Source organism: Babylonia areolata, chromosome 1 (assembly GCF_041734735.1).
Source record: "Babylonia areolata isolate BAREFJ2019XMU chromosome 1, ASM4173473v1, whole genome shotgun sequence".
In the NCBI taxonomy this organism is placed as follows: Eukaryota; Metazoa; Mollusca; class Gastropoda; order Neogastropoda; family Buccinidae; genus Babylonia; species Babylonia areolata.
In genome coordinates this window covers 17509551-17530505 of record NC_134876.1, presented here as the reverse complement: position 1 = coordinate 17530505, position 20955 = coordinate 17509551, and the positions used below count along the sequence as shown (strand labels likewise).

The window sequence follows — 20955 nt, the reverse complement described above, 5'->3', positions numbered from 1 at the left end:
GTGGAGGTGCAAAATTATTTTCATATTGCCATTCCAAATCCAGTCCTCTTCTTTTTCTATTCGGTCGATTCCCACTCGGTCTTTTCTCAATCGGCTTATGGCTGCGCCCTCACCACACAAACATTCAGCATGGCATCCGAGCGGGAAAGCGAAGAATTTCCAGTAGTGAGTGAAACTGTGAACAGTTTTAATCGGATATATTTAAAATATCTAATGTTGAGTCTATAGAAAAAGTATGAATTGCACTTAATGAGGCATTGCAGTATTATTAGTTCTTTTCGGAACCGTCAAATCGGCAGCGGGTTCCCCATCACTTTCGAAAACGAAACATTTTCGAGTATTATTGATGAAATTAATAAATAATGAAAAGAAAAAAAAATGATCCAGGCTCACCCAGGGATCAGTTTGCTTTCTTAACTTTTGGAGTTAAGTCACAGCGATGATGGGTTTAGGTTATTTTACAAAGGAATGAATGCTGGCTAGAGTTCCAAGTGCCAGACGCTCAAACTGAGTAAGAGACCGGAGACCTGTGTCAAAGCATGCGGACTGATCTTCTTTCTTCTTCTTCTTTCTGTTACACGACCAACATCGACTTGCCGATGGCTCTGTCGTGGTTCATGCATGGCTCTTTTCGTGTCTCCATAACCCACCGAACACAGACATGGGTTACAGGATCTTTAATTAACGTGCGTATTTGATCTGCGTGCGTATACACACGAAGGAGGTTCAGGCACTAGCAGGTCTGCACATATGTTGACCTGGGAGATCGGAAAATCCTTTTATGCTACTTAACATGCAGTATAATAAACAACAGCGCCCCATTCTTGTTACTGGTGACAGTGAGGCAAGGGAAGCAAAACGTTTTTACTGTTGATAAATTAGTACTTAACTATAGTATTACTTTTAGTAATCTTTTAGTTGAAAACTGACTCATTGAGTCATGAATACACAAATAAATATATCCTAGAAGTGTTTAATTTTAATATGCCCTCTGATCATGAGTCTAATGTCTATGGTAAACATTGAACTCTGTCTACTACTCATTTAGACAGTAGATAAGAATTTCAGTCAAGTATTTAAGCAGAAAGATTGCTATTGAATTCTTTATTCAGACATCAGAATTCAGGTTCACAGGGATGAAACTGAAAGTGAAAGTAAAGTGCATGTCTTTGTTTTTGTTCAGCCTCTGCCAGACAGTCAGCATGCTTCCCTGAAGGCCACATGGGGTCTTGGCAATCACTTGTTTGTCTATGCTGCAGAAAAGACACCACCCCCACTGTCAGGTAATTCTTTTTAAGATAGAGATTTACAACACATGTATACATGTATACCTGCATGCAGGTATAACAAATGATATATCACACATGATTCACAAATTATGAGATAATTCACACACACACACACACACACACAAACACACACACACTCTCTCTGAGTCTCTCCCTCTGTCTCTCTTTCTCTCCCTCTCTGTCTCTCTCTGTCATCTGTCTGTCTGTCTCTTTCTCTCTCTCTCTCTCAGTCACTACACATTCTCTCTCTCACATGTAACACACCACTGAGCATTCACCCTCTTTGCACGTTTGTATACATGTAACATTTTTGTACATCACCACTGGTTGTAAAATGTGTAACTGTATACGAGAACTTTGCATGACTGGTATTTAGTCTCTTTCAGTATTTCCCCACTGATGATTTACACATAGAGATTTTTTGACATTGTGTATGTGGCATGGTGTGTGTGAAGGTGAAGGAGGCAGTGGTGCCCAAGAGAGTGGTGATGTTCTAGAAGTGCGATGGGGTCAGGACATGCATGGTGCCACCACACGGAAACTCATCAATGAATCACACAGTCAGTATTATGTGTGTGTGTATATATGTCTGTGTGTTTATCTATGTCAGTATGTGTTTGTGTATGTGCATGTCATGTATGTGTTTGTGTGTGTGTGTGTGTGTGTGTGTGTGTGTGTGTGTGTGTGTGTGTTACTCTATGTTACTCTGTCATTTTCTGGTTGTGTCATTATGTGTGTGTGTGTTTGTGTGTGTGCCAGGTTGCCTGTATGTATTGTGTGTGTGTGTGTGTATAATCTGGGTGTGTGTTTTATGATTAATGGACAGATCACAGCTGATGGATTGATGATGTTGGGTGGTGTTGCAGGTGTGTTTGTGATGCTGCAAGGGCAGGTGGCAAGTCTGACGGGCTCTGCTCTCTACCATCAGTAAGTTTGCCTGTCAGCATTATGAAGTTTAGTGATCAGTGAAGTACAGAACACAGTTTGGTTTGTTTGAGTGGTTTCCACCTAACCAGATGCACTTTAACTGCTTTCTACCATCAGTAAGTTTAGTTTGGTTTGTATGAGTGTTTTCCACCTAACCAGATGCCCTTTATTTGTTATATGATTGAGACTGTTACCATTGTATTTGCTTATTTGGTGCCACTGGTATTCAAGCATGTTGCTACCTTTGGTTGTTCTTTTATGGTAATAAAATTGTTTCAGATTTTTAAACTGATTTCTTTGAATTCACATATCTACTTATGATTGTGGTGGAAAATATTTCTTTAGAGTTGTATAATAGTTTAATTCATACGTTTGAAATTAATGTGTTTCTGACTGCTTAAAGTTCCCCCCCCCCCCCTCCCAGTTTTTTTTAGGGGGTTTGGCATGGTTGGGAATATGACCTTATTCAGTTATGAGTTATTGTATGGATTTCTGTATTGGACTTTTACAGTTTAAAATGAATTTCTTTCATTTTATTTTTACATAGGTTTTGGTAAGGGAAGGTCTTTGTTTAAGTGGTCCTCAGGAGCCAGTTGCATTGCTCAGATGGAAGAGCCTAGGATGGTCTTAACCCACTACTGTGTGTAGTATGGAACTGACCAGTGGCGTAGTTTGGTCAACGTAGGCATTTAGTCACGTGTAACTGTCAAAAAGTTAGAACCAAGCAATGCAACTGGCTCCAGGACCCTAGCAGCAAACGTTTCAGTGTCATTATGATACAGTCATATATGTAAAAGCCCATTTGAGTCTATACAAATGAACATAGGACTCGCAGCTCATGAAGGAGAAGTATCATAAATATTGGTCATTCTCTGGATTTGGTTTGGTTGAGGGTGGGGGTGAGGGGGTTGGTTATTGGTTTTTGTGTCCACATCTATAGTTTTGATTCAGCTGGATATGTTCTTCATTGTCAGGCTGAAAGAGGCCAGTCGCAAGTACAGATCTGTTGCCAAGGCCTGCAGTCTGGAACTGCAGCTTTTATTAAGTAAGTGTGTGTGTAAAAAAATTATTTGTAATCTGTCAGTAGTTAGCATTCCATCCTCATGCAGTAAATATGTGTGCAGTTTTTTATGGAAGCATCATCTGATGAGAACGTGTAAGCACCCTGCTACTTCTTTGTACATCAGTCTGTCATATTGATAACTTACATGACAGTGCAGCCATCTCTCGACAGTATTAACATAAAGAACAGAGAGTAAACCCTCAGGTGAAATAATCCAGTCAGGCAATCAGGCAAGAAACTGTTTTGATACATGAGGGATTATATGATTTCACTGGCTGTTTGGTATACAGAGAATTTTCTGTTTTTAGGTACTGTTGCTAAGGAAGAAGGTGACAAAATGGTCAAAATGTTTATCTGCCAGTACAGTATCTCTGTGGGTCTGAGTTTGAATCCTGGTCTTGCCCTTTCTCCTAAGTTTGATTTGAGAACCAAACTGAGCATGTATCCGTTCAGATGAGACAATAATATGAGGTCCTGTTTGCAGCACTCACTTGGTGCACTGACTAAGAACCCATGTCAAGGAGAGTTCTGTCCTCGGGGAAAATTATGTTGTAGAAGTCCTTACACAAATATGTATGCATGCACCTAAGGCCTCACTAGCGTGTTGAATTACGCTGCTGGTCAGGCATCAGCCTTGGAGGTGTGGTGAAGGGTATATTGATTTGTCTGAACGCGGTGATGACTTATTGAGAAACTGAAAATGAACTGAAACTGACTTTGGAAATAGAACTGCCATTGTAAGAGATGAGTGCATGTTCAGATTGACTGTTGTGGAAATAGAACTGCCATTGTAAGAGATGAGTGCATGTTCAGATTGACTGTTGTTACTGATATTTAATTACATGTTTCCATTGTGTTTACCAGGTAAATCAACAGATGAAGGGGAAAGAGACTACTACAGCAATCAGATTGAACTGTTGGAATCCATGCAGTTAGTCTGGAGCCTGTGTGAAATCCTCTTCATTGACATAGCACCGGGTAATCTATAACATTCTCTTTTTTGACATAGTTACAGGTAATCTGTAACATTGTCTTCGCATAGCAGCAGGTAATCTGTAGAATCTTGTCATGGACATAGCACCAGGTAATCTGTAACATTCTCTTCATTGACATAGCTACAGGTAATCTTAACATTTTCTTCATTGACAAAGCTACAGGTAATCTGTAACATTCTTGTCATTAACATAGCTACAATTAATCTGTGTCATTCCACATTGACATAGCACCAGGTAATCTGTGAAATTCTCTTCATTGAAATTGTGTCAGATAATCTGTGAAATTCTCTTAATTGACTTTGTATAGGCAGTCTGTAAAATTCTTTCAATTGAGATAGCACCAGGTAATCTTAACAGCCTGTCAGTTTGAGCGGTGTACACTATCATGACGTGGCTGTTCAACTGCTGGCAAAAGTGTGATCAGTCTGTAACAGATGAAGCTCTAACTTATCACTTTCATGTCACCATAGATTTCTCTGTGAGAAATTGATGATGCTCTCCCAGGTGGGAGAGTATGGCCACCGTACAGTGTCACCCATTTCTTCCAGTCTGCAAGTTCGTTTTTGTATTGAAGTTGGTTTTTTTTTTCTCTTTTCAAAGTTGTTTTTTTCTGTAGAATTTTGCCTCAGACATCTCTCTTGTTGCTGTGGGTTTTTTTTTGGTTTTTTTTTTTACATGTGCTAAATGCATGCTGCACACTAGGCATGCTGCACATGCGATCTTGGTTTATCATCTAATTTGAAAGACTAGTACCCACCAGCCAAGATCTAGTGGAGAGGGAAATAAAAATCCTGGAACTGATCCCAGGACAATTGGTTCCTTGTTTGGCGCATCATCTCTAGGTCTAAGGGACATAACTCACATGCCTATGACCAGCTTTGATATGGTACATTTTTTGTGTGAGAGGTGATATAATTATGATTGCTCAGTTGTGACAAGGGACATGTCTGTACAGGATAATATATTGTACTTTTGTATCCCCATATATTGGGCTCTATGTACCTCACACGAAACAATAGACACACAGAAGTGCATAATGGCAGACAACAGCACATGAAGACATACAAGAAAACAAAAATGTGTGTATATACACCAAGACATATTTGTGTGTGTGTGTGGCAGGGGAGATGGTGCTGGTACAGCTGCTGAACTGGATCAGGTGGCACTTCCCTGTGGGTCGGGAGATGGCACAGGATGTGTTGCAGGAGGAGTCCCCAGAACAACACCCTGTCTATTGGGACGCTGTGAGTTGATGTGTATGGGTGGGAGGGGCTGGGGTGGGAAGGGGGAGGGGGGGGCAACACAGACAGGGGGAGGGGGTGGGAGGGTATAGACCTAATGGTGGAACCCTGTCTAATGGTGGAATCTTGTCTAGTGGGACGTTGTGAGCCAATTTTGGGGGGTGGGTGGGGGGGCAACATGAACATGAGTGGAGTGGGAGGGTGGAGACCTGATGATGGAACTTCTGTGTTCCTGATCACTTATTGTGAGTCATGGCTTACCTTGACACTGTGAGATGCTGGGCGGGGTGGGAGAGGAAAGGGACCTAAGGTGGAAGTTTAGTGTTCCTGATCACTTGCTGTGAGTCATGGCTTACCTTGACACTGTGAGATGCTGGGCGGGGTGGGAGAGGAAAGGGACCTAAGGTGGAAGTTTAGTGTTCCTGATCACTTGCTGTGAGTCATGGCTTACCTTGACACTGTGAGATGCTGGGCGGGGTGGGAGAGGAAAGGGACCTAAGGTGGAAGTTTAGTGTTCCTGATAACTTGCTGTGAGTCATGACTTACCTTGACACTGTGAGATGCTGGGTGAGGTGGAAGGGGGGAGGGACCTAAGGTGGAACTTAGTGTTCCAGATCACTGGAGCACTGGGGGCACCACAGATAGGGGATTGGATGGAAAGGTGAAGGGCTCTTTGAGAGGGAGGGGGTAAGACTCAAAGTTGAAACTTTGGTGAGCTTGATTACTATAATTCATGGCTCACTGAGGCACTGCAAGCTTCTTGGGTCAGCATGGGAGGGTCATAGAATCAGTGGGATTAGAGTTGAGTTTCAGTAATGGTGATTGCTTTGATTCATGGCTTTTAAATACACAGCTGCTTGGGGCAGCACAGATGGAGGGTGTGGGAGTTGGGATGATTAAAATTGGAACTTCAGTGTTCCTGATTACTGTAAAACATTTGAGTTTCAAGGAGGCGTCAAAGCTTACAGACTGATCCATATACACGATAACACATTCTCTACCATAACACATTTGAAATTAAGCTGTTGCAGAGAGTGCATAGGTAAAGTAGGGGAAAGGATGATGTATATGTGTCAGCGGACTTTATGTACCTGTCTGTGCAGGGAAAGGATGACCTAGATCTGCCCATGGACATTGTGCACCTGTGTGAGCAGGGAAAGCATGATGTAGATGTGTCAGTGGATGATGTAGATGTGTCAGCAGACATTGTGTACCTGTGTGTGTGCAAGGAAAGGATTATATAGATGTTTCAGTGGACACTGTGTACCTGTGAGTGTGTGTGCATGGAAAGAATGGTATAGATGTGTTAGTGGGCATTGTGTACCTATGTGTGCAGGTGTTCCGTTTGCTGCTTCAGGGAGAAATAGAGCGAGTGCGTAAGCTGCTGTCTTTACATTCCTGCAGTCAGACCCAGCCTTTCATCAGTGTGGAAGAGCTTCTGAAGAAAATGCCACAGTGGGGGGTAGGGTTTGTGTATTATGCTTGTGTGCTGAAAAAGAAAGTTTGTGTGTGTGTGTGGTGTGTGTGCGTGTGTGTGTGCGCGCGCGTGCGTGCGCGCACGCATACATGTGACCAAGATTTCTCTTTTGCCCATGGGATGTTCTGGTAAAGAGACACAGTATGCAGAAAAAGGAAAAACCGAAAATTGTATTTGACATGAAAAAAAAAAAATCCATTAAAGTCAGTTACAAAAATGATGTTTTACTTTATTATATATGAGAGCTTAAGGAGAAATAATGAAACTTTACACATATGTGTACAGTCTTTTTTTCTTTTCTTTTTTTTTCCAGAATCTTCATTCTATATCTCTGGCGGAATTTGACCTGAAGTGGCGACACTGGCGAGAAGAATGCATGCGGCGTTACGATGAAGGGCAGTTCACTGCCTTTGGTCAGCTGGAGAGGGTGGTGCAGGTAGACAGTCACTCAACCTGTTTCTGTTTGAATTTCAAGGTGTCAGAACGTGTGGACTGATCCATGTTTGCCACACCACTTCGAGAAAGCAGCTGCCTGACCTAGGCTTTCAGAGCCTACCAGATTAAAAAATACAACCACCACACACACACATACACACATGCACATAGATAGATAGACATGAAAAAAAAAAGAAGTTTTTTGTGTGTGTGTGTTTTTTGTTTCACTTCATCTTAAGAAACCCTAATTTCCTACCTGAATATTTTCTTTTTACATGATGCCTGGTGTGTGTGTGTGGTAATCGGGGAAAAGTGTGCCAGTTACTCATTCGTTTTTCACTTTGATATTTGTTTACGAGCATTTGTGTCTTAAAAATGTTACTGAACATTTTCAATTTTTTTATGATGATTGAAATTTACACACACATGTACACAGCGTGCACACAAGCCATTGTTTCATTTTATCTTAAAATGTAATATTATCTTACCTGATTTTTTTTTTTTTTAACGTGATAATTGATTGTGCTTGCTGATAAGGGAAGGGTGTGCCAGTTACTCAGTAGTTTTTCACTTTGATATTTGTTGACGACCAGTTGGATGAGCAGAAAGAAAATTTTCTGTTTTAATTGCTTGAATCAGACAATAAACTATTTTGAACTGAATTGAATTGAATCAAAGTAAACAAAAATGAAATAATATGAGTACAAAGTAAAACAAATAGGTAAATAAAAAAAAAAATAAAAAAAAAAAAGGTATGTAGAAGGGAAGTAATTAAAATAAGAATGAAATAGGGCGTTCATCTGTTTCTGTTAATCATTGGTCCACATACATGTTTATACACTTATGAGTATGTGTGGAATCGAGAAGTGACAAAGCATTAGTTTGCTTTTATTCTAAGAATTGTGTTTTATTACTCTCACTGCTGTGCGCTCAAGGTTTGGCGTTGGAATGTGTATGTTTTTAAATGTTTAGATGAAGTACAGTGTCTGCACATGCATAGAAACAGCACACACATACTCATTCACACTTTCTTGTGTGGTTTTGTTTTGAGAAAGATGAAGAGCATTTGCAGTGCTGACTGTGTCTGTGGGTCTGCCTGTAGGTGCTGTGTGGAGACGTGCTGGTGTTTTCGGAGCTGAAGGACCTGTGTGAAACATGGTACCACCTCCTGGTCTCACAGCTCCTGTATCAGAACCCCACAGTGCGGCCTGCAGACCTCGGCTTTCATGTTCAGGTCCGTGCAGTGCTCTGTAATAATAATGATGATAATAAAGTGTTGGTTTTTTTAAATATAATTTTATTTTATGTTTTTTTAAAATATAGTTTAATTACATATACTAAACCTGTGACCCAACAAGTGCAGACTCCGGCATGGGTCTGACATTCCTGTCCTGTGCAATGATGATAGTAAAGTGTTGGGTTTTTTTAATATAATTTTATTTTATGTTTTTTTAAAATATAATTTTATTTTATTATTATAATTATTAATATTTATCTTGTGCAGAGACAAATCAGAGTGCTTACACACCAGTCACTCGCAACCACACACAGGCCTGAATCAGAAGGAAGACAGATAAAACTTGGAAGTAGAATACTAGAGAAACTATAGACTCACTAGGAAGAGGGAGGGGAAGGGGCTGGAGGCTGAGCTGTGTTTGAAAGACATTGATTTTAAGAGCTGAGTGCAGAGAATGGATGTAGTAAAAAGACGAAGCTCAGTCAAAGTGTAAAGGTCGCAGAGAGGAAGCAAAAGCAGCGGCTGACTGTGAAGTGTTTGAATCTGGGGATGCGGAAACAGAGTGGATCTGAAGCTGATCAAAGAGTTTCAAGACATTCATTTTTGAAAGAAAAAGTTTTGTTTATTGTCACACTTGAACCCGGGTTTCAAAGTCCATGTTTGATTGTTGCTGTATTTGTAAAAATTATGTTAGAAAAATTTCCGTGTTTGCAAGTTCAGTTTTATTAGGATCTGGTTTTAAGACTGAGTGATAAAACATTTCTTTTGTTGTGGAAAAGAAGTTGAGATTTCTTGATTGTATTCCCCAGATGTGCAGAAATTATGTGTGCACTGTATGTTGACACTAAAGTGGTGGGTTTGAATTTACTAGATTATTCTCTTGAGCATTGAAATACATATGTTCTCTTCCTCAATACAGAACTAGGAATAATTTGTTGTGAATGAAATGTTAGTGATGTTATTTATTCTTTGTCATGATTACTACCACTAAAATTGACTAGGTATGAAAAATATTATACTTATTATGCCAGGATTGTTTTACATGAATTGTCAGCAGAATTATTTTATGATTACTACAGCCATAATGTGCTGTCAAGAGTATTATCATTATCATTATTACTGTGCACCACCAGGCATGTATGGAGGAATTTCAGCGGGTGGGTCACCGCCTGGGTAGCTTGGACAACATTCTGCAGGCAGCGCTGGAGTTTGACCTGCACCAGGTCATCAAAGACAGCAGGTGTGTGGACTCTACAAACATAATTTCATTTAACCAAATTTGAATGTAATAACCACTGATTACATATTGGAAAAGGCTGGGTAAATGGAATTCCAAGGGAATACTGATATGATGATGTGTTCGTTGAGATGTGTTGTATTCAGTGATGTGTGTTGTGTGTTGTACAGCATGTGTCTGGGGGATCGGAGTTGGTGGTTCGGTGCTCACCTCACTGACATTCTGCATCACTGCGGCCAGATTGACTCACAGAAACTGGAGTACGTACATCTTGTTGTGGAGTCTGTTCTGTCTGCACATTTGTCAGTTTCTCAGCAAATAGCACACACACACGCACACGCATTGAATTGTGTCAAACAACAAAAGAATCTTACCAATTAAATCCTCTCTCAAAAGAGTATATTGATCACTTGTTGCAGATTTGGATCCAATCTGCGAGAGTATCTTTTGCTGGAGTATGTGGCTGGTCTCATGTCTCATGACAGGTATGTCTGTTGTCTCTTTGTACATATTTTAAGTTGATAATGATGACAATAATGAAGCTTTTATATTGAGGACCCAGTGTGGTATAGTGTAGAGGTATTGGCAGTTTTCAGGGAAAGTAATAATGCAAAGGATGGTCATACACATGCACACACACTCACAATGTGCACGCATTCATGCATGTGCATGCACACACACATATATGCTACACATCTAATATTGCTTGAAGTGAAAAAAAACTTTCAATTAAAAAATAACACACAACACACACAAACCAATACACAACCCCACAGATGTATATGTATCTGATGTGCACTGTATCGGCAGAAAGGTTTTTATGTTGTTTGCGGCCTGTGGCAAGTTGGCATCCATTACATAGAGCACCTTCATGCAATCACTCATGCCATTAAAGTGAAAAAACTTTGAAATCAGACGTAACACACACAAGCCAGCACTTATCACCACATATGTATCTGATGTGCACTGCATTAGCAGTAATGGTTTCATGTTGTGTGCGGTCTGTGGCAAGTTGGCACCCATTACATGGACCACTGTCATGCATGCACACATCTTATATCATTAAAGTGAAAAAGCGTTGAAATCAAACGTAACACACACAACGCACACAGACCAGCACACGATCCCACAGATGTTATGTATCTGATGTGCACTGTATTGGCAGTGAGTTTTTGGTGTTGTGTGCAGTCTGTGGCAAGTTGGCATCGACTACCTCGACCACTGTCCCGTGTTTGGCAAGTAAGTCTAATATTTGATTTTGTTTTGGGCAAGTAAGCCGATGCTTGATTTCTTTTGTTTGGGGCAAGTTGGTCAATGCCTGAATTCTTTCTTCTGTATGGGTATGTTTATGTCATAAGATATTTTTATTGTGGCCTTGGAAAAGTATTGAATTTTGTTTTCATCTCATGTGTGTGAACTCAGGGTGGATGATGTGAAGGTGATGGTCATGGCAGTGATGATGATGTTGGTGATGATGATGATGACAGGGAGCAGATGAAGCTGTACATTGAAAGCATACCCCTGGACTCAGAGCGCAAGGCCAACAAACTGATCCACATCTGTGAGGAGAGAGATCTCACAGAACAAGGTGAGTGGGAACTTTTTGTGTGTGTGTGGTTTTTTGATTTTTTTGGGTTTTTTTTGTTTCTTGGTTACCTGGTGTGATTACCTGTTTCAGTCCAGAGTATTTGCAGTATGATTGGTTACGTGGTGCATGACTACCTGTTTCAGTTTTAAGTATCTGCAGTATGATTGGTTACTTGGTGTGTGGCTACCTGTTTCAGTCCAAAGTATCTGCAGTATGATTGGTTACCCGGTGTGTGACAACCTGTTTCAGTCCAGAGTATCTGCAGTATGATTGGTTACCTGGTGTGTGACTACCTGTTTCAGTCCAAAGTATCTGCAGTATGATTGGTTTCCTTGTGTGTGACTACCTGTTTCAGCCCAAAGTATCTGCAGTATGATTGGTTACCTGGTGTCTGACTACCTGTTTCAGTCCAAAGTATCTGCAGTATGATTGGTTACCTGGTGTGTGACTACCTGTTTCAGTCCAAAGTATCTGTAGTGTGATTGGTTACCTGGTGTGTGGCTGCCTGTTTCAGTCCAGAGTATCTGCAGTATGATTGGTTACCTGGTGTCTGACTACCTGTTTCAGTCCAAAGTATCTGCAGTATGATTGGTTACTTGGTGTGTGACTACCTGTTTCAGTCCAAAGTATCTGCAGTATGATTGGTTACCTGGTGTGTGACTACCTGTTTCAGTCCAAAGTATCTGCAGTATGATTGGTTACCTGGTGTGTGACTACCTGTTTCAGTCCAAAGTATCTGCAAGATCATGGGAGTGCGGTGTTCACAGGATGGGCGACTGGGGTCGGCGCTGTCCTGGTTTCTGAGATCCAAGGTAACTTGACCTGGTGTCTTCCACTGGGTGATGTCCTGTATTTGATCGCCAGTACTGTATTGTGTTGTGCTAAGTTGTGTTTTGCTGTGTTGTGTTGCATTGCATTTTTTGGTTTGTTTTGGATTGCTTGGTATTGTACTGTATTGTGTTGTATTGTACTTTTATCAGTATTGTAACGTATTGTATTGTGTTGTGCTGTGTTTTATTTTGCTGTATGTGTTGCATTACATTTTGTTGTTTTGGATTGCTTTGCATTGTACTGTATTGTGTTGTTTTGTACTGTATTGTGTTTTATTACTTTTTATCAGTATTGTAATGCAGTTGTTTTTTGTTGTACTGTAATGTATTATGTTGTGCTGTGTTGTATTTTGCTGTGTTGTGTTGCATGACACTTTGTTGCTTTGCATTGTACTGAATTGTGTAGTATTGTACTGTATTGTGTTGTATATTACTTTTTATCAGTATTATGTATATGGTATTGAATTGTATTGCATTGTATTGTATTGTGCTGTATTAATTTTTATCACAACAGATTTGTCTCTGAAATTTAGACTGCTCTTCCTGGGTAGAGCATGTCTTCAACTGCAATGATTTATGTTGTTAAATCTTTCTCATTTCCTAATGCAGGATTTCTTCAGCTGCAGTGATTTATGTTTTCACCTTACAGATTTCCAGTCTCATCACTGTAATGTTTCCCACTGAATATCTTCTGATAGCACACTTGGTGTGTTCCTTCAACTGTATCAAGTGTTCTCAAATTTGTGTGCTTTCTTTTTCTTCATCTACAGTTCCTACATTCACTCATATATACGACAAGGCTTTTACATGAATGACTGTTTTTAGGCAGCCGTTTTCAAAGGCATACTTGCTGGATACATTCTTGTTTCCTTAACCCAATAAATGTCTTGGATAATGGGATCTTCAACATGCATATTTTTGGGGTGATATATGTAGGGTATGTTCTTGGTTTCATAACGCACCCGAACGTTAACATGGATTGCAGGATCTTTGATGTGTGCATTTGATGGTTTCAGGATGTGTCGGCAGCGACCCGGCTCACAGAGAAATTCCTAGAGGAGTACAAGGAAGCGGGGAGCTTCTCTCACCTGGATCTGTTGGATCACCTGGGGCCCACCATGCTGCTGACCCAACAGCTCACCTTTCTGGGTCAGTGTCACTGATGTGTGTGCGTGCGTGCGTGTGTGTGTGTGTGTGTGTGTGTGAGAGAGAGAGAGAGAGAGAGTGTATGTGTGTGTGTGTTTGTATGCATGTGTGAGATACTGTGTGTGTAAGTGCTTTTGTAAGTGTGAGACTGTTGTGTATGTGCCTGTGTATATCTATGAGGAAGTGTGTGCTTGTGTATGGATATGTGGATTTGGACTTCGGATCCAATAATCCAAGTTAAACCTCCCGATTTAGCATAGTGTTTTGTCCTTGTTTCAGGCACTTTTCCCCTATTTTCCTTCCTCCACCCCAGCTGTGAATGGGCACCTGACCAGTCAGAGAAGATTAAAGCAACAAAAGGAGAAGATAGGGCCCCCTGCATTCCTATGCCGATTCTAGACACGTTTAATATGAATTTACTGCCACTATGGCTATGGGACCTTTAATCTTTTTCATTGTAATTGAAGAATACAATGATTGTAATTTGACAGCAGTATCCATTGCTTGGCGTGCGTGATATTGCAGGTAAATACAGAGAGTTCCACAGACTGTATCAGGACAAGGACGTCAAGGGGGCGGCCTCCCTGCTCCTCCATCTGCTGACGGCAAGGGCAGCACCAAGGCAGTGAGTGACCTTCATCTTGTCATGAATAATGATAATGTGAATTTATATAGTGTCTGTTCTCTAAATAGGGCTCTCAGCACTTTACAAAAATGGGTGAATATACATAGGCGTGCAAGCACACACATGCATGCACATGCTCACACACGCACACGCATGCACACACACACACACACATGCATACACACTCATGCACATGATGAGAAGTACGTATTTCCATGTGGTGTAAAAAAGTTCATGGGCACAGATGTGTGAACAGAATGGTAAAAATCTGATTTATCTCCAGGCTAGTTTGAGATGCTAGTGTGAAGACTAAAAGTGGGTATATTGGAATGTGGATTGAGTACAGGAACTACTTAATTCTTTCATGACGATGCTAGCCCAACAGCAACAGTTTTTTTTTGCAGTCGGCCCTTTCCACTCAGTATATAGCTGTTGCCAGTGCAAAGTAATTAGCTTTTATTTTATTTCCCACACCCTGCTATAGATGTGGCAGTGTAGTGATGTCACCAGCAGAAAAAGCAACGCTTAACTCTTTCCATACGAACGGCGAAAAGAGACGACGTTAACAGCATTTCACCACAATTACCATCATCAAAGTATTGCAAGCGGAAGGCTCTTATACTGAAGAGGTGAATGTTGACAAAGAATACCACAATTCTGACGACGGAAGCTAAAGGTTGGGTCATTCAGACACCCACTGGACACCCGAGGGGTCTGCGTAGAGGACTGAGAAGAGAGGACTGGCCGTACTGAGTGAGTTAAAACTAGGCACATTGTAAAAATTATATCCATCTTTTCACTGCTTCGTGCACTGGTACATTCTCTGTCCTGGCCAACTTTTTACCCAGGCTGGAAATAGCACACATTCCATGTTCGGGAATTCCTGCCTTATGCACACTGTCTTTATTTTAGTCATGCTGGCATCTCAAGTATAATCATTGTAGCAAGACAGTGAACACAGCTGCTTACATAAAACCCTGTCTTAAACATTTAAAAGTTGTTACGTCATTCGTACAGCCAAAAGAAAGGCAGCAGAGTTTTTCATCGCTCTGCTGTCTACATGTGGCTGGCTAGTCTGCAGGGAACAATGTGTTGGCCAGCTACATGTGGCTGACTGGTCTGCAGGGAACAATGTGTTGGCCAGCTACATGTGGCTGGCTGGTCTGCAGGGAACAATCTGATGGCTGGCTACATGTGGCTGGCTGGTCTGCAGGGAACAATGTGTTGGCTGGCTACATGTGGCTGACTGGTCTGCAGAGAACAATGTGTTGGCTGGCTACATGTGGCTGGCTGGTCTGCAGGGAACAGTGTGTTGGCCAGATACATGTGGCTGACTGGTCTGCAGGGAACAATGTGTTTGCTGTCTACATGTGGCTGACTGGTCTGCAGGGAACAATGTGTTGGCCAGATACATGTGGCTGACTGGTCTGAAGGGAACAATCTGTTGGCTGTCTACATGTGGCTGGCTAGTCTGCAGGGAACAATGTGTTGGCCAGCTACATGTGGCTGACTGGTCTGCAGGGAACAATGTGTTGGCCAGCTATATGTGGCTGACTGGTCTGCAGGGAACATTGTGTTGGCTGTCTACATGTGGCTGGCTAGTCTGCAGGGAACAATGTGTTGGCAAGCTATATGTGGCTGGCTGGTCTGCAGGGAACAATGTGTTGGCTGGCTACATGTGGCTGACTGGTCTGCAGGGAACAATGTGTTGGCCAGCTACATGTAGCTGGCTAGTCTGCAGGGAACAGTGTGTTGGCCAGCTACATGTGGCTGGCTGGTTTGCAGGGAACAATGTGTTGGCCAGCTACATGTGGCTGACTGGTCTGCAGGGAACAATGTGTTGGCCGGCTACATGTGGCTGGCTGGTCTGCAGGGAACAATGTGTTGGCCAGCTACATGTGGCTGACTGGTCTGCAGGGAACATTGTGTTGGCCAGCTACAGGTGGCTGACTGGTCTGCAGGGAACAATGTGTTGGCTGGTTACATGTGGCTGGCTGGTCTGCAGGGAACAATGTGTTGGCTGGCTATATGTGGCTGGCTGGTCTGCAGGGAACAATGTGTTGGCTGGCTATATGTGGCTGACTGGTCTGCAGGGAACAATGTGTTGGCTGGTTACATGTGGCTGACTGGTGCAGGGAACAATCTGTTGGCTGGCTACATGTGGCTGACTGGTCTGCAGGGAACAATGTGTTGGCCAGCTACATGTGGCTGACTGGTCTGCAGGGAACAATGTGTTGGCCAGCTACATGTGGTTGACTGGTCTGCAGGGAACAATGTGTTGGCTGGCTACATGTGGCTGGCTCATTTGAAAAAATTCTATATCTTGGCAGTTCTTTTTTTTAAGTTTGCATTTTTGTTTTTGTTTCAAATGGCAAGGCCTTTTACCCTCTCAGTTCCAAACCTATTTTATGTTCACTGACAACTGTTTTCCAAGGTATGTTTTGGTTACAGAGGGTAATGACTTTAAAAAAAATCCTAGCTTGCAAACTGTTATAGAAAGTATGTGTAACCTATACTTTTCTGAAAGGAAAATGAACACAGTATCCACATAGTACAACTGCACATGAATTTAATCATTTTGTGATTGGAAAATTCCTACAAGAACACAGACAGATATTTCCGTCGTTGGGCATTTTTTTTTTTTTTTTTTTTGCACACCGGAAGGGGGGAAATTTCCATCCTGTGGCACTGAAAAGGTTAAACTATTCTGAATATTCTGCTGACGTTGTTTCAGTGGGTAATGTGTTGGTGTGTTGTTTCAGCTTCTGGGTGACATTACTGATGGATGCCTTACCACTGTTGGAAACCCCACAGGTGGGTTCAGTGACAACACTAACATGGAATCTCCTCTTTCTTGAATCCTAGTTGGAAGAGAAAATTTTGTGGCATGTCGCAGTGTTTGTGTGTGTGTGTGTGTGTGTGTGTGTGTGTTCATTCTTCTGTGTAACGTCCATGAACAACTGTGATTTTAGATGTAAAAAATCAACCCTTTCTCCACCCCATGTCTCATGTCATCACTAGTTTTCCTATTCCTCCCACCAGAATTTGCATTACAAACAATTATATATAAGACAAAACAAATTAACTACTTAACTAGTAAATTACAGCAGACAGCTTGTGGGGTTCCTCTGTGTGTGTGTGTGTGTGTGTGTGGTTGTGTATATATAGGTGTGTATATATACATGTATAATTGTATATGATGGAGGAGGGGTGTGTGTGCATGGTGCGTGTTTGTGTGCATGCATTTGTGTCAGTATGCGTTTTAATTCTGGTGGGAGAGGGATAGGATTGCACATTGGTTGGATAGAAGGAATAGAGTTGGTGAAGAGGGAGGAGAAAAGAAAGCAGATAATGAGAGATGGAAGGGGTTCATGTGGCATGTGTAATGTGTTTCATTACAAGGTTGTGTTTGTGTGTGTGTTCTAATGATGGAAGAATGTATTGTTCAGTTGTGACTGCTGTAGATAGTATAAATAGTACAGATCCATGTGTTGTATTTGTGTGTTGAGGGTGTGTGTGTCTGGTGTGGCATATGTGTGTGTGTTTGTGTGTGTGTAGTTGTTTGAATGTGGTGTGTGTGTGTAGCTGTACAGATCCATGTGTTGTATTTGTGTTTTGAAGGGGTATGTATCAGGGGTGGGATGCATGAGTGAACTTAGCAGCGCTTAGTTTGCTTATTGTTAAGAATGTTCCGAACTCCACGGTAAATTCCATATACTTAGGTACATTCATAACTCTAAGCAAACTTAACGCTGCAAAGATCGTCTCATGCAGATCGGCCCTAGTATGGTATACGTTTGTGAGCCTGTTTGTGTGGCTGTGTGTTTAGTTGTGTGAGTGTGATGTGTGTGTGTGTGTGTGTGGCATGTATACATGTGTGAGTGGCTGTGTAGTGTGGGATATGTGTGTGTGGAGAGTTTGTGTATGTGAGTGTTGTAGTGTTTTATAAATATATTGATATTTATATAGATATCTATATCTGTACAGAGATGCCAACTGTTATGATTTGGCTGTATTTTGTGTCGCTCAATCGCAGTTTGTTCCGACATTACACCAACATCAAAATTGTTCCGAGTTCATTTTCGACTACATAGCATGGTAACATGCTTCCTGTCGTAACATTAGTCTGACACTCTGGACCTATTGATCATGAGACCAAGGCAGTCACTACTAACCTTGGTCTTGCGTGATGATGCTCAGCAAATCGTGTGCATGTTTACATTGAAACAGCATTGAGTGGACCAATCAGCCTAATCGTTTGCCCGAACAAGAGAGTACATGGCTGAATCAAGTTGTGTCTCAGTCAAACAGTGTCTGTGCCCAGTGGATTGCTGATGTGGCTCAGAGTCAAAGTGTTCCTACCAAATTCAAAATGTTCCAAGTTTCCTGATTGTTCCTGCAAACACTTGACAGGGGTTTGCGTCTCTCTCTCTCTCTATATATATATCATGTGTTTATGTATATGTGTGTGACAGGTGGTGCTGGGCACCAACCAGACGTACGAACTGATGCACTGTCTGGAGGAGCTGACCCAGGAGCTGTCCAGAACCACTGTGAAGACCCCGCCCCCCACCTCACCCTCCTCTCAGTCTGCGGCCCCCACACAGGTGAGTCGGCCCCACACTTGTTCACCACTCACCTGTCCTCTTTCTTGACAGTATTCCCAGTCTTGTTTTCAGGCTACTGATGATTTTGTTGAATTGTATTACTTTTTTTTGTTATGACATGTTCTTCGATTAAAACTAAGGCTGCTCTCCACAGGAAGAGCGCACTACCACAGTTTTTTTTTCCATGTCTGCGAGTGTATCTATTTTCCCATCAAAATGGATGTTTCTAAAGAATTTTACTGGGAACAATCCCTTTGTTTTTGTGTATTTTTTACATGCACTAAGTGCATGCTACACACAGGACATCGGTTTTATCAATTCCTCTGAAAGACTTTTATCATGTTTGAATCTATAATTCATTTCTTCTTCTTTTTTTTTAAGAATGGAAGCTTCTCTTGTGTTGAAATGTATTGCATATCTGTTTGTCTTCAGGCTGTGGATATTATGGCATTGCAATATGCTGTATTTCTGTTTGAAAATTATGGATGGTTTTGTGGTGTTGAAATGGCTACATTTCTATTTTTAGACAGATGATTTTGTGGAATTTAAATCATGTTGCATTACTGATCTAGACAATGGGTAAATTTATTATGTTGAAATAAAAAAAAAAAAAAAGAAGTAAATTTAAATAGGGCCTAATCTGTTAACAGGGCTCTAGGTGCTTTACCAAAATATACATTTTGTAATCATTTTTTCCCACATTGATATTAATTGTTAGTGATCTAGAACCCTGTGTTGAGGAGGTGGAACACATTTTGAATACCTATTATTATTTTATTTTTAGACACAAAAACTGTGATTTATGCTTAGACAGAAATTGTAGAAAGGTGTTTGTTGTTTTCAGACACTGTCGCAGAGTGACCTGGACAAGCTGAAGTACCTGAGGTTGGCGCTGTGTCGCAACCTGTCCCGCTCCATCGTGCAGGAGGGAACCATTGTACCCACTTAAACAAAGGGCCACAACTCCTCCATCAACATGTGGACCATTATGCCCTCTTAAAGGGCTGTAACTCTTTGAACATGTGGACCATTGCTCCCTCTTAACCCTTTGAGCCCCGAATTCCTGAGCAATTTTAACCCTTCTGCCTGAGCTCCTGAGCCAAAATTTGCAAATAATTGGTATTAAACCCTTTGAGCCCTGACCACCGCTTTACCGGTGGCAGAGAAAAATGACATAATGCCCGGCCACCTGTTGAGCGGTGCGTAAACACTTGAAGCGTGCAGTCTCAACCTGGCCCATCAGGGCAGAAATCAGGGACAAAACGTGCGAGAAAACAACTGTACACAACGCAGCAAGTAATTGATATGCTTGATGATTTATCGGAGGTAGAGTATGACAATGATTACTCTGATAGTGAGGTGGAATTCAAATCGGATGATTTTGCTACAGATAGTGATGTTGAAAATGAATCTGAGCATGCAGAATCAGTTGACCAAAGGAGGCGTGTCAGGTTGAGACTCTGCACGGTTTATGGTAGAAATCGATCTTTTTTATCCAAAGCACATGCACAGTGAGGGGGCGCGGCAATGTTGGTACTGTGTTTGCTGGCATCGGAATATTACGGTTTTTCTGATTGGCTCTTCAATATAAGTCAACCAATAGCAAAACATGACACAAGTGTTTACGCACTGCTCAACCGGTGGCCAGGCATTATGCCACCCCTCCCCACCACCGGTAAAGTAGTGGTCAGGGCTCAAAGGGTTAAAGGGTTGAAACTCCATCAGCAGGAAACCCAGGAGCTTTCAGCACGAACAAAGCTGGAAAAATGTGGACTCTCTTGTGGTGATCTGTGTTCACAGTGTGTGTTTTGCCATACACATTCAGGGCCACTGGCAGCAGTTGAAAAGGATGTTGTGGGATCACACGTTGCATGTGGCAGCAGTACAAGTGACTTCTTAGGATAATGACTGTGACACATTCATCTGTGCAGTCGTTCACAGGATGAAATGTCTGCCAGCCTTTTCTGTCAGTTATCATAAAAGCTGGAGGTGTGATTCAGTTTTTAGTAATATGTGTGTGTTGATTCCAAGCAAGTGCCAGTGTGGGAGACTGAATATACATTTGTTTGAAGACAGCAGACAGCAAGTGTTTATATTGTACTGTCATTTTGTTGTTATGTATCATGTACAAAATAAATATGTCAGAGCTCATTTGTGTTGATTGTGTTCTCGAAAGAGGTTGTGAGTGTAAAGGTACATAATGAATAGGACAAATCTTATAAGATTAATCTGCAACATGAGTAGTGTACATGTAATTG

At 41.6% G+C, this 20955-nt stretch overlaps 1 protein-coding gene across 1 annotated transcript; it reads left to right on the top strand.

The window, feature by feature from the left end:
- The first annotated feature begins 94 nt into the window (after positions 1-94).
- LOC143291372 (nuclear pore complex protein Nup85-like) lies at positions 95-20848 on the top strand. Its single transcript, XM_076601216.1, has 21 exons — positions 95-165; positions 1184-1283; positions 1745-1849; positions 2156-2216; positions 3191-3261; positions 4144-4257; positions 5397-5518; positions 6852-6977; positions 7306-7428; positions 8530-8661; positions 9798-9904; positions 10072-10161; positions 10321-10386; positions 11090-11140; positions 11389-11489; positions 12216-12301; positions 13336-13468; positions 13991-14090; positions 16853-16904; positions 18566-18697; positions 19542-20848. The coding sequence occupies exons 1-21, from the start codon at positions 130-132 to the stop codon at positions 19644-19646; spliced, it is 2013 nt and encodes a 670-aa protein (XP_076457331.1). The 5' UTR covers positions 95-129; the 3' UTR covers positions 19647-20848.
- Positions 20849-20955: the final 107 nt, after the last annotated feature.

Excerpts from the sequence above, each read along its gene's own strand:
- LOC143291372 (XM_076601216.1), top strand. The coding sequence starts at position 130 with ATGGCATCCGAGCGGGAAAGCGAAGAATTTCCAGTA. Across the intron at positions 13,469-13,990 it reads CCAACAGCTCACCTTTCTGG|GTAAATACAGAGAGTTCCAC; the intron begins GTCAGTGTCACT and ends GTGATATTGCAG. Across the intron at positions 14,091-16,852 it reads GCAAGGGCAGCACCAAGGCA|CTTCTGGGTGACATTACTGA; the intron begins GTGAGTGACCTT and ends GTGTTGTTTCAG.